Below are 17,086 nucleotides of genomic sequence, written 5' to 3' on the forward strand. Positions count from 1 at the left end.
GCTCTTGACTTCATGACTTGACACATGACTTCACGCCTGCATTTGTTTTATTCTGGTGAAAGAGCTTTCAGAAGTTCATTTTGACAAGCACCAAGATGGGTGGTTAGGTTGCGGAGATCAGGAATAGACACCCGCTGAGCAAATTTAAAACAGTAAAGTCAGAAGACTTACTGTTGGGCAAGTGGATTCATGTGCCTAAAAAAATCTTTGTGTCACTAAAGATGTCCAGTGACAGCATCCCAACAGAATAAAAAGGTCAGCATCAAAAGAAGCTAGAAATGCAGGGGATGTGCTGTAGAAAACAGACTTTTTTTAACCACTTTATTGAGATATGATTGACATACGAAAAGCTGTACGTATTTAATGTGTACAACCTGATGAGTTTGGAGATAAATATACACTTGTGAAACCATCACCACAATCTATGCCATAAACATATCCCTCCACTCCAAAAGAGTCCTCTCACCCTCATTTATTATTATTTGTATGTGTGTGTGTGTGATAAGAACACTTAACATAAGACCTACCCTCTTAGCAAAATTTTCAGTATACAACACTGTGGGCTCTATGCTGTACAGTAGGTCTCTAGGACTTATTCATCTCAGATAACTGAACTTTATACCCTTTGACTATCATCTCCCCATTTCTCCCAGCCCCCAACCCCTGGAAACCACCATTCTGCTCTCTACTTCTATGAGTTTGACTTTTTTAGATTCCACATATAAGTGAGATCATGCAGGACTTATCTTTCTGTGTCTGACTTATTTCACTCAGCATAATGTCCTGCATGTTCATCCATGTTGTTGCAAATGGCAGGATTTCCTTCTTTTTCGAGGCTGAATAATTTTCAATTGTATGTATATACTACATCTTTATTCATTCATCTATCAGTGGACACTTAGGTTGCTTCCATGTTTTGGCTGTTGTGAATAATGCTGCAATGAACACGGGAGTGCAGATATCTCTTTGAGATCCCGATTTCAATTCATTTGGATATATACCCAGAAGTGGGACTGCTGATCATACGGTAGTTCTATTTTTGACTTTTTGAGGAACTTCCATACTGTTTTCTGCAATGACCGTATTAGTTTACATTCCCACCAACAATGTACAAGGGTTCTGTTTTCTTCACATCCTTGTCAACACTTGCTATCTTCTGTTTATTTAGTAATAGCCATTCTGACAGGTGTGAGGTGATATCACATGGTAGTTTTGATTTGCATTTCCCTGATGATTAGTAACCTTGAGCACCTTTTAATGTACCTGTTGGCCATTTGTATGTCTTCTTTGGAGAAATGTCTATCAGTTCCTTTCCCCATTTTTTTAATCTGGTTATTTGGGGGCTTTTTGCTATTGAGTTATAGGAGTTCCCCATATATTTTGGGTTTAAACCCTTTGTCAGATATATTGTTTGCAAATATTTTCTCCCATTCTCTGAGTTGCCTTTCATTTTGTTGATGATTTCTCCTTTGCTGTGCAGAAGCTTTTTAGCTTGATGTAGTCCCACTTGTCTATTTTTGCTTTTGTTGCCTTGCTTTTGGTGTCATCTCCAGAAATCATTGCCAAGACCCATATGAAGGAACTTTTCACCTATGTTTTCTTCTAGGAGTTTCATGGTTTCAGGTCTTATATTTAAATCTTTTATCTATTTTAAGTTAATTTTGTGTGTGGTATAAGATAAGGGTCCAATTTCATTCTTTTGCGTGTAGATATCTGGTTTTCCCAGCACTGTTTATTGAAGTAACTATCCTTTTCTCCTTATGTATTCTCGGCACCTTTGTTGAAGATCAGTTGACCAAAGAGAAGTGTAAAGAATCTGCGTAATATTGTTTTATGATATAGGCGAGTTTTATAAAAAAGCAATATTTCTTAATTAAAATGTGACTTTGCAGGGGCAGCCTGGTGGCATAGTGGTTAAGTTCACACACACTGCTTTGGCAGCCTGGGGTTCGCGGGTTTGGATCCCAGGTGCAGACCTACACGCTGCTCATCAAGCCTTGCTGTGGCGGCATCCCACATACAAAATAGAGGAAGATTGGCACATATGTTAGCTCAGGGACAATCTTCCTCAAGCAAAAAGAGGAAGATTGGCAACAGATGTTAGCTCAGGGCTATTCTTCCTCACCAAAAAAAGAAAAAAGTGACTTTCCAATATTTCTCATCATTAAGTTAATTGACAACATATTATAAGATTCTCAACAATGTCATCCATGTTGCTAAAAATTCACATATTGAAGTTGGCCATCAATCTTTCTGTGGGATTTTCTTATTAGGAAAATGGCAGCTCTCCTTAAATGTGGGGTAGCCTTCTACTTGGATGTGCACAGTACTTCAGAGTTATCAGGAAACCCTTGTATTGTTTTATAACCTCTAGTGACGTTACAAGTCATTGCATTGTACCTACACCTGGCTTTCTAAGCCATGCTGCCCCGTTGGCATTTGGGGCATTAAAGTCCCAAGCACAGCCTGACCCAGAAGGTCCGTACGTTCTAGGTTTGGATTCCTAAGCAGCGATCCAGCATTTGTTTTCTCTTCCAAGATGCTTTCATACTTGTTTAAACACTGTTCATGTTCCTTTACTTGATTTCCTGTCGTAATTTTAGCCCCTTTATTTGGTATTGATATATCAGGCTTCCCTTTGTTTTCCCAATACATTGCCAGTGTTTTAGATCCCTGTGGAAGCCAGCCTCTTTCTCTGCTTTCCTTTCTCTCTCTTTCTCCCTTCTGTGCACCCCAGTCCAACCCTCGTCTGATCCTGCCTCTGAGCTGTCTGCGAGCTCACATGTCTAAAACTGCTCAGAAATCTCGCTTTACAGCTCCCTATAAGGAAAACAAATCTATCAGTTAACACATTTGAATTGCAGCACAGTATATATATTTTTTAAGTGGCCACATTTCCAAGGAGAGAAATTACTTGAAAATACTAAGAGTGACAGAATCTATGTAGCATCAAATCGCGTCATGGTCAATGGAAGGGTGGTATCAACTCTGCCTGCCCAGTTCCAGGAGCTTAGCATCCACTAGAAACCACTGGTATTCCCTTTTCCTGGTCTTCTGAGAGGGGAAAGAGGGAAGAAGGGTGCATTTTGTGAGCTCTCCTGTGAGCCGCAGTGGCACTGCGCCCATATCCACCTGAATCTGGGATCCCTCGGGCGGCATGGTGGCAGATGTCATGGCTCTTGCCCTGTTCCCCATGGTGCACCCCAGGGTGCAATGAGAGCCCACTCATCTGCCTGTCTCCCCACTCAGCAGTGGGGGACCAGTGCGGACCAGGTCCTGTTCTGGTCTCTGTCTCCAAGGCCTATGCAGGCTTGGCACATGTGAGGCCTCGATGAACATTGGGGCACTGGAGAGAACAAGGGAGACTTCACCCTCAGGTGGTCCTGCCCTTGATGGCTCTGTGACTTCAAGTAACATATTTCACCTTCCAAGTCCTAGTTTTCTTGTCCATCAGTTGGGATAATGAGACCTCTCTCGAAAGATTCGTTATCCTACGTTAAATACTGTTTGTATTCTTTGCTTGATTTCTTGTCTTAATTTTAATCCTTTATTTGATACTCATGTGTCAGGCGTCCTCTTTGTTTTGCCATTCCATTTACAGTGGTGAATGCAGGACTACCACATTACCTGGTAAGACTCAGCTTGTGGCCCCTCCTCCAAGTGGTTTCCCTGACCGGTCTGCCTAAAACAACAGCCCCTGGATCACTTACTCTGCAGCTTCCTGCATCACACTCCCCACCTCTGAGCTTCAGAGGAACATTTTCCATTTCTCCTTGAAATTTGCAAGCAAGCAGGACTTTTGTCCAAATTGGCCACCACTATACCCCCAGAGCCTGGCAGATAGTAAGCGCTGGATAGATGTGTGTGTGATTGAAGTCTGCAACATGATGCAAGGATGGAAGGAGGCATGGATGGATGGATGGATGGGTGGGTGGATGGGAGGGAGGGAGGGGAGAAGAGACAGAAAAATAAAGCCAGACAGGCAAGCAGTAAGTACAGGGTCTGGGCAAGTACACAACCATCAAATTGTTGGTATTCTAGATGCCAGTTTCTCCAAACCATTTGATCAATTGGACCCACGCACTGTGAGCAAAGTACCATCAAACAGGATTAATTTAAGTACAAAGTGCAGGCTCGATACCAAGACTCACCCTCCCCATGCCTCCCCTCTGCAGTAGGTAGATGAAAAAGAAGAAGAGGGCAGAATGTGGAAGAAATGGGTCTATAACAGGCAGAAGCTGAGTATGTAAGTGATGTAATCACACTGTGCGCAAGGATGTGAATCTGGGGTACAGTAAAGGAATGTGATGCTGAAGAGCCAGAGACCTCATCTCGCTGGAGAATTGTGCCCAGTTTGGGGTAATGCCCTTAAAAAGGAGTTTGGGAAACCTCTTTTAAATGGTTTAAAAAAACAGAGAATAGGAAAATGAAAGTTCCAGGACTGGTGTGGCTTAGTGCAAAGGCCAATGGCTGAACCCATTACTGATCTCAACTGTTGCAAGGGTTTTGCTTGGTTTGATTTGTCTGGTTTAGTTATTTTTTGTTTTCTTTAATAAGATGCTGACCATGTCTGCTTGTAGCTGATGAAGAGGAATCAGGTACAGGTTGAAGAAAGATGGACATTTTTAGTAATAAGAACATCTTCTGTTTGCTGGGAGGTGGGGAGCCTTGCCTTCATTGGATTGGTATCTTTAATAAGTCAACAGTCACCTTGGGAGGCACATGGAGCCTCTCCAGGGTTGGGAGCAGAGAAATGCAAGGGGCAGAGCTGGGTCCTGGGAAGCTGGCATCCTGGCGGTTGGAAGGAATATGAGAGGAGGCACCCAGCCAGGCACCCAGTGTGGGAGAGAAGGCAGGCCAAGGTCACACCACAGACGCAGTTTATTCTGAAGAATGTGGAACACTTTCCTGAATTTCTCTTGTAATCTTCAACAGATAGCACTATTCATAGGATTCGAGAGCCCTCCAAAGCTTTGGTAACACAAACCCCAATTATATGTTCTTTCTTTCCCTGGCCGGAAGATATGCTAAAAATGGCCATTTCCTGAGCTCTCTGGCTCCCACGTCCTCTCTACTGGGCGCTGTCGTGCTGTATAAAATGACGATCAGGTTTCATGCCTCCATGGCCTCTGAGAATCGTCGCTGCCTTGCAAACACAGACATTAACTTGAAGCCAGTGCTTGCTCTTAGAGGGAGCTTTATGGGACTGAAGATGTTGTATAAGATCTCAGCTTTGTTCGTTGGTTCTCTCTTGCCCTCTCTCTCGCTCCCTCTCTTTCTTTCATTACTTCCCTGCATTAGTCATCATTACTCTTTGGAGCCTGCTTTAGCTTGCATTTCTCTCCGGAATTGTGTGGGATGTTGTTAAAGAGAGCAAGCTTCCCCCTTTCCCTGCAGCCAGCCAGCCACCTCCTCTCTGTGCTGGATCAGGTCTGGCCCCACAGCCAGGCCTCATCTCCTGAGAGGCTGCACATGCCACGGGCCTGGACAGCAGCCCTGAAAAAGAGTGAGCTATGAAATGCGTGCTTTGCTGCATGTGAGCTGAGCCGAGAGAGGATGCTAGCTGTTGACACTCTGAGCTTCTGCTGGCCAGCTCTATCATGAGTCAGCCGAGATTTCTCTGGACACAGAACACATTTCCTCTTAACCTGAAAGCGCAGTACTGTTCAAAGAAAAATACTAAAACGCTCGCGGGAGGTGACGGTACTGCTTTGCTTCTGTTTCAGGTGCTAAACCTGCCCCTGGGATCTGCTTTGAGAGAGTCAACTCGGCAGGTGACCCTTATGGCAACTGTGGCAAAGACTCCAAGAGTTCCTTTGCCAAATGTGAGACGAGGTATGGAATCTGCATCCTGACCACACCATGGCTTTGAACTTCCCACGTCGCTTAGGGCCTGTTTCAAACTTTCCCTCTTTGGGGACTGTCTGTTCTTGCCATTCCAGAGATGCCAAATGTGGAAAAATCCAGTGTCAAGGAGGTGCCAGCCGGCCAGTCATTGGTACCAATGCAGTTTCCATAGAAACGAATATCCCACTGCAGGAAGGAGGCCGGATTCTGTGCCGTGGGACCCACGTGTACTTGGGCGATGACATGCCGGACCCAGGGCTTGTGCTTGCCGGCACAAAATGTGCAGATGGAAAAGTAAGACCCAAATGCTCACTTGCATCGTTAATGTAAGTCTGGAAGGGGGCCCACTGAGAAACGTGCTGTCCAGAACTGAGTTACGAGGTTTGTTTGTTTTCCTAAAGCCACTTCTCAGAACTTTGTCTCTGGAATCCAATTCTTTGCACCTAGAAGAAAATGTTAATAAATCCTAGGTTCTGGTCTGACCACTGAGATGCAGATTTGGGAAAATCAAGCTTGTTTTCTCGGCCCTTTAGTGTTAATAAGTCATTTCTACACTCTGGGTGTCATGAGGGTTTCCAGCCAGGAAATTACTTTGGAAAGAAACGCAGTAGCATATGATATTGTTTTTGGAAATGTGGCCCTGGTTTCTGGCACAGTGGGGGCTTGTTCCCACCTGGATAGAATGGGAAGTCAGATGTATTTTCAGAGAACCCCGTAGAGAGAATAGCAGAGGGGCAAGAGATAGGATAAGCTGAAGGCCAAAAGGGAGTTCTTTTAGAGACCAGGGGGTAAGGTAGACTGAGATGTTTTGGGTTTAGAAATAAAGAAATTGAGATTTTTATATTCTTGACATTGATTTTTATCACCAGACTTGCTCATCAGATGGATAATAGCAATTTAATAAAATGTTTTAGGAAAAAAAGGTGAATCAACTCTCACATGCTTCTTTTAGGACCCCGTTTTCAAAACGGTTATGAAATCACTCACACAGAGGTTGCAGAGTAGAAAGGAAAGAGAGAGACTCAGCTCCTCTAGCAGAGTCCCCAGGGCAGGAATTCCCTCCACGCACCCCCTTTCCTCCACACACCCTGAGCCACAGATGCTTTACCCTTAAGGAAATAGGATGATCTGTGGAACGTGTTATACATTCTAGGTGTCTCCTCAACCACACACGTTAGCTTATATTCAGGCCTTGACATTAGAATGACACCCATTTTTCTAAACTGTAGTCTGAACAGCCAGGGCCAGGTGCATCTGAACACTGAAATTCCAAGGACTCAATTTATCAATGATTTTTTTCCCTATGTGCAAGATTAAATGTGCTTTGATCTCCATTTCTGCAGAACACTCACTCGTTGAAAGCCGTCTTTAGCCTTGCCCATGGATTGGGAGGGGGCAGCACCTCCACGCTGTGATTCTGACTAGGGTCCTACTGTGTTAATTGCAATCCTGGACAATTTCTTTTATCAGCTGGAATGGGACAGTGCCCTTGGCCAAGATTCCCTCCGGCCCTCAGAGCTGCCTGGGCAGCACTTTTGTCAAAGGGCGTCCATCTTGCCTTACGCAAGCTGTCGGGGTTGGATGGCGAACTTCCCATAAGAAGGTTCTACTTGATTAAACATGCTTCTGCAATCTAAAAATTAGACTTTTCTTCCTTTGACTCCACTAATTTGTAATATCTTATGGGAGATAAAGGGCCAGATCCCTTGAGTCTGGAGTATATTATGCACCTTTGAAATGAGACTAAGCTCTTTCAACCAGCCCAGTATCATTTAACAAATTACTGCCCCTACATAGGATTGATAAATACAAGGGAACCATCGTTTTCCTCTGCTGAGCATTTTTGTTGATGGTTTGTGTCATCAACGATAGTACTTGTCAGTCAGTATTTTGGAAAATTTCCCATATTTCCATACCTGCCTTAAAAGATTCTTGGACTGTGGATTCTTAGTCTGTACAGGCCCCAGGTTAAGGACTCATCCATTTCACCCTCTCTTATATCTTTTAATGGAGGGTAAAAATGCTCCAATACATAAAGTTCATTGCAAGCTCTAAACAAAAATCATGAAAAAATCAGTTATCATCATTTCAGGATCGACTGAAACTGTATAACATACCATAAAGTATAAAAGAATTCAGTAGTGTTCACATTAATCTGACTCTTGAAATGTGCTGAGTTTGGAGTCAGGCGTCAGGATCTATGTCTGAGTCAAATGAAAAATGTATCATTATGAAGCGTCCATATTTACTGAAAGAAGATCATCTTCCTGAAGCTTTCCTTTGCTTCTCTTTTTAAATACCCAGATGTCTGCATGTGTATCTGCTTGTAGAAGCAGTGAGATATTGGCTGTGTTTTCCTCCTACAGGTCTGCCTCAACCGTCGATGTCAAAATGTCAGCGTCTTCGGTGTTCACGAGTGCGCCCTACAGTGCCACGGCCGAGGGGTGAGCAGGCTGCGTGGCCTTTTTAGAGCCAGTCCCTAACGAGTTAAGCATGAACTCGTTCATTTGTAAAGGATTTTGCCATCCATAACTTTTAAAAAAATATAGCAGTCAGTGTGTCCTCAATATTTTCTTCCAAAGACATTAATTTTCTTTGACCTTTGCATAGCATAAGAAATTTGATTTTTATTTAACAAGGAAAATCAGATTGAGCAGTAATTATCTTTTAAGTTAACATTCTGTGATTTTAAAAAAAAAAAGGACTTTGTCATCTTCAAAGTAATTTTAAAACTAACCTTCTTTCATGAAGAGTTTTGCATTAACATTTCAAACAGAGCTGTCCCTCTTACAACCAAGATTCAGAATATGTGACTGAACTGAGATACTTCCAGAAGGCATTAAAACTAAGACAGACGTACTGACCACATGTCCTCGAAATCACATACAGTGGGTTTTGACTGAAGAAGTCTGTTATTTTAGCTCAGGGAATGTTTAAGGCAGAAGAGGACTCTAATTATTTAAAATACAATTTGTTTTTCCTGTTGGGCTTAATTATTTCCATTGCAATCATACTAATCTTGATTAGCCATGCCAGTGATCCATTTGTTTTTCTGAAAACCTTTCTACAGAAATCATCTTCCAAATTCTGTTTTTAAAACTTACAGACACTCGCCAATGATTCTAACATAGAATTATGCGAGTTTTTGTAAAATTCTGTTGTGCTGTAATCCAAGAATTAGGGTGCCACCTCAGAGGGCTTGTGGACTGGGAGTGTCACTGACTCAGTGTAAAAAAGAATCTTTTTATGTCTTCATTGGATCATAGATTTCTTTCTAATGACAGTAAGAGATGCCCTAGTGCAGTCTTCTTATTTTACTGACAGAAGCCCAGGCCAAGTTCACATGACCTGTTAGTGGCAATGCTAGGTCGTACCCTCGACTCCTCGCTTTCCAACCTCCCTCGGGTCCCATCCACACATCGGAGAGGAAAGGCCCACATTTTCTGGGTAGGCAGAGAAGCTGCCGTGACTCAGGGACAAGTAGTTTGATCACAGTCCCCCCGAGTGAGACCAGGCTCACCAGCAGCACCTCCAAGTGACGTGTGAGCGCACAGTCTCTCTGCTGCAAGCTGCAGGTAGGGCACATGCCTGTGAGCTGCACTGGGAGACTGTGCCAAACAGGATGGGTGGGACTGTGCCTGAATCTGAGCGGGTAGGACATCAGCAGCAGCATCTTTGAGGCAAGACACCCAGATTCAGCATAGGCTGTGCTACCCGGGAATTAATTCTGCTTCGTTTTAGCTTCACAGAAATATACTTTCCAACTTATCACAGGCCATCTTCACAGTCGGCCTTCTTGTTTGAGGCAATCGGGGCAGGTGGTTGACGCATCCAAAGCAAGCCAGTGAAAGCAGGGAAACATCACAAAGGAGACATATACTGGAAACACTTTATTTCGCCTTAAAACGTGAAAATGTGTATTTGGCAGCAGTATTTTGGTGCAGGGCTGAGGCCTTTGGGATGAGCGCACTGACTGTAGCTCTGTGTTGACCTCCTTATAGAAACCCCTCAAAATGCATCAGCCACAGCCACAGCGCACAGCTTGTTTCTTTAAGTGGAGGGGAAGTGTGGCTTCCCAGAAGCGATCTGAGGACAGAATCCACGTCTCGGGCCACTTTTCCCAATCATTTTGCAGTTGTCCCACCCGTTGCAAATTTCTCAGAAACTCCTTTTAGTGACTTGCCCTTATCCAGTGCTCCCAAAGCAGTCAGCCTCATTTTCATGGAAACCATCCCCTCTTGTTTTCATGCTCACATTCCATTGGTTTCTGTCGTAGTTCAGTAAATTGCACAGGTAACAGTAACGAGGGTCACTGGCCGACACAGGTGGAGGAACGGCCATCATGGTGTCCCTTGGGAACCAGGTGACTGGGAGCCGCTCCCTCCACACAGTGCTCTGGCCTCCAAGCTGGGTTCCTTGTTCAGGGCCCTCCTTATGCTTCCTTGGGCACCCTTTCCTATCACACCAGAGCCTTCCTTTTATTTCACTGTTGCCTGTGCCCACTGTGCAGGACTGGGAGCCGAGGAACGGCCCCTAGAGACTCTGCAAGAAGGAAGTGGGCATTTCGGGCACAGGATATTGGAGCAGGTTTAGAAAAGTGTCAGCGCACATCTGTGTATCTGTGTGGGCATCAGCAAATGGGAGGCGGCTGTAGGCCTGCTGGGGGGCCCCGGGTTCCCTGGCCTCTCCCAGCCTCCTGTCTGAAGGAGACAGGGGTGTCCCAGTGGCCCGAGACGTGGATTCTGTCCTCAGCCTGCAATGCTCGAAGGCTCGATTCCACATCCCTGAAACAGGGTCCCCCCTCACTGCCGAGAGGCTTCAATCCTGGCCGGATAGGGAGGGTTTCCTGGATTTACGAGGAGGGCATGGAGACTGACTGAGAAGAGGAAGGTGTGGAAGGGAATGGGGCACCCCTGATAATCTCCATCATTCTCCATACAGCCGCTAACACAGATTAGGCCCCATGTCAGCCTCGGGCTCTGCTCTCACCTATGAGCCATTTTGGCCTTGCTCTCACTGACATTTCTGAGTCTGGCTGTACCTGTGCTGCTCGGGGCTCTGACCACAGGACCTTTGCTTTGCTATGGCACCCAATCAAAGACTTAGCGCCACCCCAGGTGGAGGGTGTGCCCTAATGCTGCTTCCCTCTCATGTCTTTCCCCCTGCTGCCCTGAAAGGTGTGTAACAACAGGAAGAACTGCCACTGCGAGGCCCACTGGGCGCCTCCCTTCTGTGACAAGTTTGGCTTTGGAGGAAGCACAGACAGCGGACCCATCCGGCAAGCAGGTTGGTGAGGACAGCACATCCCATGGAGGGGGCGTGGAGCTCCTGGGGGGAGCAGGAAGCCAGGTGGGAGGCCTTCCAAACAAGACAGAGGGCTCCCCAGCCATCAGTGCGGGTGCAGGTGTAGCCACGAGGGCAGGAAGCGTGGTGGGACCCCCGAGGGCTGACGCAGCCTGAGGGTTCGACTTGCCTGGTCTCTGCGAGGCCCCTGGCTCGGCTGTGACCGCAAGGCTGAGTTTGCGGGGTTCCGCTGCGACACTGGTCTTAGCTGAGTCATGTCTACAGCAGCCGCCCCCTGGGGTATGAGCTCCATGTCAGATCAGAGGGCTCTGTAAAGTCCAGGAAGAGGTGTGAAGTGTAAGGCCCTTTAAATCTGCTACTAGAAAGAGCCCTCCTCCTAATAAAGGTAATGGTCCCCCAGCAGCAGGAGGAGCAGGTGGTACGTGTGGGGTCCATGCCGAGGGTGTTTTAGGCATTATCTCATCTAATCCTTACAGATGCCGAAGTGGGGATTATTATTCCTCTTTACATAGAAAAGGACCTGAGGCTCAGGGACATTAAGTACCTTCTAAAGTCACACAGCTAAGATTGAAACAAAAGTCTGTCTATCCCCAAAGAAGCTCCTAGCAGACGCTGGGCTCGAACCCTCAGTTCTTTTCTCCTCAGGCAACCTTTAGCAGTGTCTCCTGGTGCAGTTCTGTGCGCTCTGAGCACTTGTCAGGCAGGTAAGGGACAAGTCTGAATGATGTCTCTTTTAAAGTGCAAGAGGCAAGACAAAAAGGTGCAGAGAGCCCACACCGAGCGCAGCTCGGGGGGCCGGGAGCAGCGAGAACTCACCAAGCCCACCTGCCTTGTCACCTCGGTGCTCACCTGTGCCCCCGTGACACTCAGACGTGGCCGGTGCTGCTGCAGAGGACACCACGCGTCCCCACGTCCTGCTGGGACTGGCAGTGCTGAATCTGTGGCTTTGCCATCGTAACCATGACAGCAGACACAACAGGGCTGTGCAGGGCCAGGCGGTGAGGCAGCTCTCCGGAGGGAAGGACCCGCCCGGCAGGCACATGTGTAGAGACATCGTGCTGAGGAAGGGCAGCAAGCTCCAGTCATCCTTCTGTAGACTGTGGGCGTGGCTCAGCATTGTTCCCAGAGCTCAGGTTACCTCTCTCTGGGGCCAGGCCAGGCAGCCAGTAGAAAACGGACCAGCACACGTTGCCTTTTAGTGAGCATCCATTCCAGGGAAGAAACCAGGGCCTGGCCCAGCGTCCCCTTTCCTCACTGACCTCTCAGGCTTGACGACTGGGCTCTTGCAGCAACTGAGTTAATTTCTGACAGAACTTTAAGCATTTGTTGTCCAAAAATAGCAGAGTTTTAGTTTTTCATCCACAGGGACCCTGCCACCCATTCCATTCGCATTCAGGTAAACCAGATGGTGTGGGAAGGAATTGGGGAAGATGGCAGGAGAGGGGCAGCCACTCTGGGTCTCTCTGGTGTGGACACGCATGACTAGTGGTACTCAGGTTTGGGGGTTTCAAAACAGCTGGGGAATCCACAGGCGCCAACTCTTCGTTATAGCAAGTAAGAATACTTTAAAAAATGGAAACAACTGAAGAGCCCAACCCCATCCACCACCGCCATCATTTCATAAAAGACAGGATGTTTAACACCTCCCCCGAAACACATGCAAAAGACAGCTGTGAGCAGCCAGCTGACAGCTGTGCCTGGCAGAGCCATGCCCTGGGCCCCCCTGTCCCCATGGCCTGGGCCTCCCTGCCCCCATGGCCTGGACCTCCCTGCCCCCATGGCCTGGGCCTCCCTGCCCCATGACCCTCCACTCCCCAGCCTGACTATGGCTCAGTTGCTCGTGAAGCAAGTACTTCTCAAGTATCTGCCACACGCCAGCCACTCTTCCGGAACCTGGGGAGCCATTTAGCAAGCACAGTGGGGCATGATAAGCACTGTGATGGGAGGGGGTAACAGTGGGACTCAGAGAGGGGGGCTGTTGGGAGGGGACGTAGCCCCACAGGACACAGTGCTTACACCAGACATGGGGACAGTGAAGTCACAACACTGCCCAGGTTCCTGGCTTGAGCAGCTCGATGGAAGGAGCTGCCGTTTATGGAGATGGGTGACCTGGGGTGTGGGAAGTCCAGTTTGTGCGCCCAGTAAATGTTCAATTGGATAAACTGATCAGTTTAAGACTTAGGGGTTGATTTTAAGGAACTAGAAATTATGGGCTCAAGACTCTTGCTGCTCACTTTTTAATTAGCTTTGTTAAGAGACAACAGAACTCCAGCCAGAGCCCCCTGTGACGGCCAGCTCACAGTCTGAAAAGAATGATGGTTTGGCCAGGAAACCAGAAGCACTGCTTTTCCAGTAACACTCACAAGTGAATCAAGACTGTCATATGTTGATTGTCTTACTGAGGCTAAGACACGTCCCTGATAGGGCTTGTCAGCTGGGGACGAAGTCCAGAAATGCAGAGAGTGTGAAGGCATTCTTCCCAGAGTGGAGTGGCTGCCGCTCTGGTGCGTAGCCAGCGGAACCCCCGGTCGGAGGCAGGGTGGGGGGAGCCTGGGAAATGGAGGCCACCTCCACAGCCATCAGCAGCGGCTGCGAGGCCTGCTGTGCACCTACTCTGTGAGGCACACCCTGATCGTTGCTGGCGGGAAAACAGAGACCAACGGATGGAGGTTCGTTCTTCCAGTAGCTCACAGCCCAGTAGAAACTGCCCCGTGCGTCCTGGCATTTAGAGTCCTCCCAGACGGTGGGACCATGGCTGCATGAGAAACCACACTGACGGTTTGAGCTTCGCTTCCTTTCCACACCCTTGAGGAGTCTCAGTGTCTTTGTACTAAACAAAATGGGATCAAATCACAGAAAAGGGATGTTTCCTTAGAGAACATAAACAGCATCCTCCCAGAGAAAGGGTTTGCTTGCCAAGGCTGTGTTTTAAGTCCCTAACATGAGAAAACAAAACCCATGGGCATTTCATTTAAGTTATGACTTTTCTTTTTCTTTTTTCCACCTTCTAATGTGACCGTGTCCAGAAATAAAGTCTCTGTCTAAAAAAAATACAAAAAAATCCAAATAAAACAGACTCCATGCAAAGAATGAGAGAAGGAAGGAGCCTGGAGTAACATATTTGTGACAAGGGCTGGAAAGATTTTAGTTCAGGGGCCACTTTCATTGTGACAGGATTTTAATGATGGTTCCCTGTTACTTTCTGTGGCCACTTTCCCCTGCTGTTGTCACACCTGGGGGACGGGGGTTTGGGGTGGGGGAGCTGTGTGGCCAGGGCTGTGGTCCCACCTCCCAGACTCTATTCCTGTTCAGCAAGTTCCAGAGTTGTCAGAAAGAATGATGGCGACATAGATTGAACCTCAGACACGACCCTTGAAGTAAGACGAATTGATCAGTACATCAGTCCAGGATTTACCCACTTCACTTCTGTTCCTTCCTTCAGAGTTCGCTTTGCCATCAATGTCACAATTTGATACTTCCCGCATTTCACTGTAACTGCCTCCCTCCCTGAGTCCAGTGCATTTTGTTCCAGATAACCAAGGTTTAACGATAGGAATCCTGGTGACCATCCTGTGTCTTCTTGCCGCTGGATTTGTGGTCTATCTCAAAAGGAAGACATTGATCCGACTGCTGTTTACAGATAAAAAAACCACCATTGAAAAGCTAAGGTACCGTGGGTTTGGGTCGTTTTTTCAAGAAATAACTGGTTTGAAAGAAGGTACAACCACTTCTCACTTCATTTTCCTTAGCAAAGAAGAGGTTCGATTTTCTGGATAGTGACACTGGTTTTTTGGGTTTTTAGCATTTCTGCCAGACCAGCTGACTCCTTTCCTTTCCCTTCAAACTATTGGCGGCTGCTTACATAAATAGGGTGTTGACAAATCCCACTGATGTATTTTTTTCCCACCCTTACGTTAGTAATTTTTACAAGACATGGGGTGTTAAAATATTTTCATCAAGTGGGGTAGCTTTTGATTCAAATGTATTCAAAGACATTATTGCCGCAGTGCCAGCTTTCTACAAAAACGTGTCGCAAAGCCGCATTTCTATGGATTGCAAGAGCTAATTTAACAGATAGTGGCTTTAGGGGGAAAAAAAATCAACATTTACTTTTTAATCTTGTAAGAGTGTTAGATAATTTTTCCTTTGCATGCTTACCACCCTGGGTTAAAATAAGTGAATTGTTTTTTGAGTGTCATTGTGAACAAAACAGAAAAAGTTAAGCGCGCCAGAGGGCACGATGCCCATGGTTGGCATGTGTGGGGTTGCGTTGCAGGTGTGTGCGCCCTTCCCGGCCATCCAGTGGCTCCCAGCCTGCTCAGGCTCACCTCACCCACCTCAGCAAAGGCCTGATGAGGAAGCCACCGCATTCCAACACCCCGAAGGTAAGTTTTAAACATAAGAAGTTCGTGTGCGCATGAAGACGTGGGTTTTTCAATACAAGCTTGAGTGGGAATAGATCCTGGGGACTCTTGCAGTGACTTGCTGAGTCAGCACGCTCAGTTCCAGGAAGGCTGACTGACGTGATGAGCGGGGCTGGAAGGAGGCTCTCGGCGCCGCTTGGAAGCTCTGCTAGGTTCTCTTAGGGGAGGCAGTGTCCCCTGCATGACGTGGTGTGTGGTACGCTGTGAGTCATGACCCCTCCAGTCACCTAGACCTGCCAGATTCCCAAAAGGCCCACTCGGTCTGCCACCCAAGCAGGTTCCTGACCTGGGCCCCTCCTGAGCTTTCAGAATGCCACCGACTGGGTTTGGGCAAGCTTCTTTGACCCACTGGTACTCCCAGGGTATTTCTAAGAGTTATGCTGAGCCCTTGGTTGGGCCCATCTGTCCAACCTACAGTTTCAAAAAGCTGGATCCTTAACCCAAAGTACCTCCTGGCTTCCTACTGTCTCTTCACCTTCCTGCTCCTCTGGTGACTTATTGCTAGAGTTCACTGGAATATTAGGCTTTTTCACCAAGCATTTTTATGTGTCCACAAGAGTTCTTGAATATTGAACTCCTTCAACAGGGGCCCAAATTATAGCAGTGAACAGTGCTGGTGCCTCGAAATGACAAATGATTTTTGAAATCATTATCACATATTCGGTAGGCAAGAAACTATTTTATCTCCCTTGATTCGAAAAGTATAGAGGGTTGGATTCCAAAGAGGCAGCTGCCATTCCTGAGAACTTTGCTACCTTTCATCCCCAATCATGGGACTATGCCAAGAACAGCTTCATTCGTGAAAATGAAAGCGCAGCTTTATTTTGAAGAGTCAAAAATGGGAAATGACCCAAATATCCATCAACAAGTATAAGGATAAACAAACTTTGGTATATTGACGCAATAGAATGCTACTCAGCACCAAGATGGAGTGAACTATTGCTATACACATCATGGATGAATCTCAAAATAATTATGCTGAGTGAAAGAACCCAGACAAAAAAGAGTACATATTCTATGATTCCATTTATGTAAAATTCTAGAGAATGCAAACTAATTTATAGTGACAGAAAACGAGTAGTTGCAGTGAAAGGGAGATGGGGAGGGGTGGGAGGGAAGGCTGACAAGGAATCTTTTGGGGGTGACGGATGTGTTCATTATCTTATGGCGATGGTTTCATGGGTTTAGACATAATGTCAAAATTTACCAAATTGTACACTTTAAATATGTGCAATTTAGTTGCACATCCATTATACCTCAATAAAGCTGTTTTTAGAAAGAGAGAAAGGAGGAAAAGAAGAAGGGGTGGGGGTGTGGGGCACAAGGCCCATGCTGCATCTGTTGTGATCTGTCGCTAAAAACCAGGGCCCACTCGGGAGAAGATGCTCCAGATGCAGGCCCTAACCCCAGCCCTGGCTTCCAGAAGCCTCGACCCTCCTTCCCTAGGAGGTTTCCTCTGTTCTCGTGGAGCCTTGTGTGCGTTAAGCGATGTCTCATGTTCACAGCTCTTT

General features: G+C 46.6%; 1 protein-coding gene across 2 annotated transcripts in view; it reads left to right on the forward strand.

Moving 5' to 3' along the window:
- ADAM12 (ADAM metallopeptidase domain 12) overlaps positions 1 to 17,086 on the forward strand; it is a 335,212-nt gene that overhangs the window by 292,957 nt on the left and 25,169 nt on the right. For both annotated transcript variants that reach the window (XM_008525946.2, XM_070567901.1), the window contains 6 exons: positions 5,727 to 5,835; positions 5,943 to 6,141; positions 8,214 to 8,291; positions 11,025 to 11,133; positions 14,684 to 14,819; positions 15,428 to 15,536. In XM_008525946.2, the coding sequence (XP_008524168.2) occupies positions 5,727 to 5,835; positions 5,943 to 6,141; positions 8,214 to 8,291; positions 11,025 to 11,133; positions 14,684 to 14,819; positions 15,428 to 15,536 (740 nt within the window). The remainder of the gene's footprint in view (positions 1 to 5,726; positions 5,836 to 5,942; positions 6,142 to 8,213; positions 8,292 to 11,024; positions 11,134 to 14,683; positions 14,820 to 15,427; positions 15,537 to 17,086) is intronic.

This window comes from Equus przewalskii, chromosome 1 (assembly GCF_037783145.1).
Source record: "Equus przewalskii isolate Varuska chromosome 1, EquPr2, whole genome shotgun sequence".
Taxonomy (NCBI): Eukaryota; Metazoa; Chordata; class Mammalia; order Perissodactyla; family Equidae; genus Equus; species Equus przewalskii.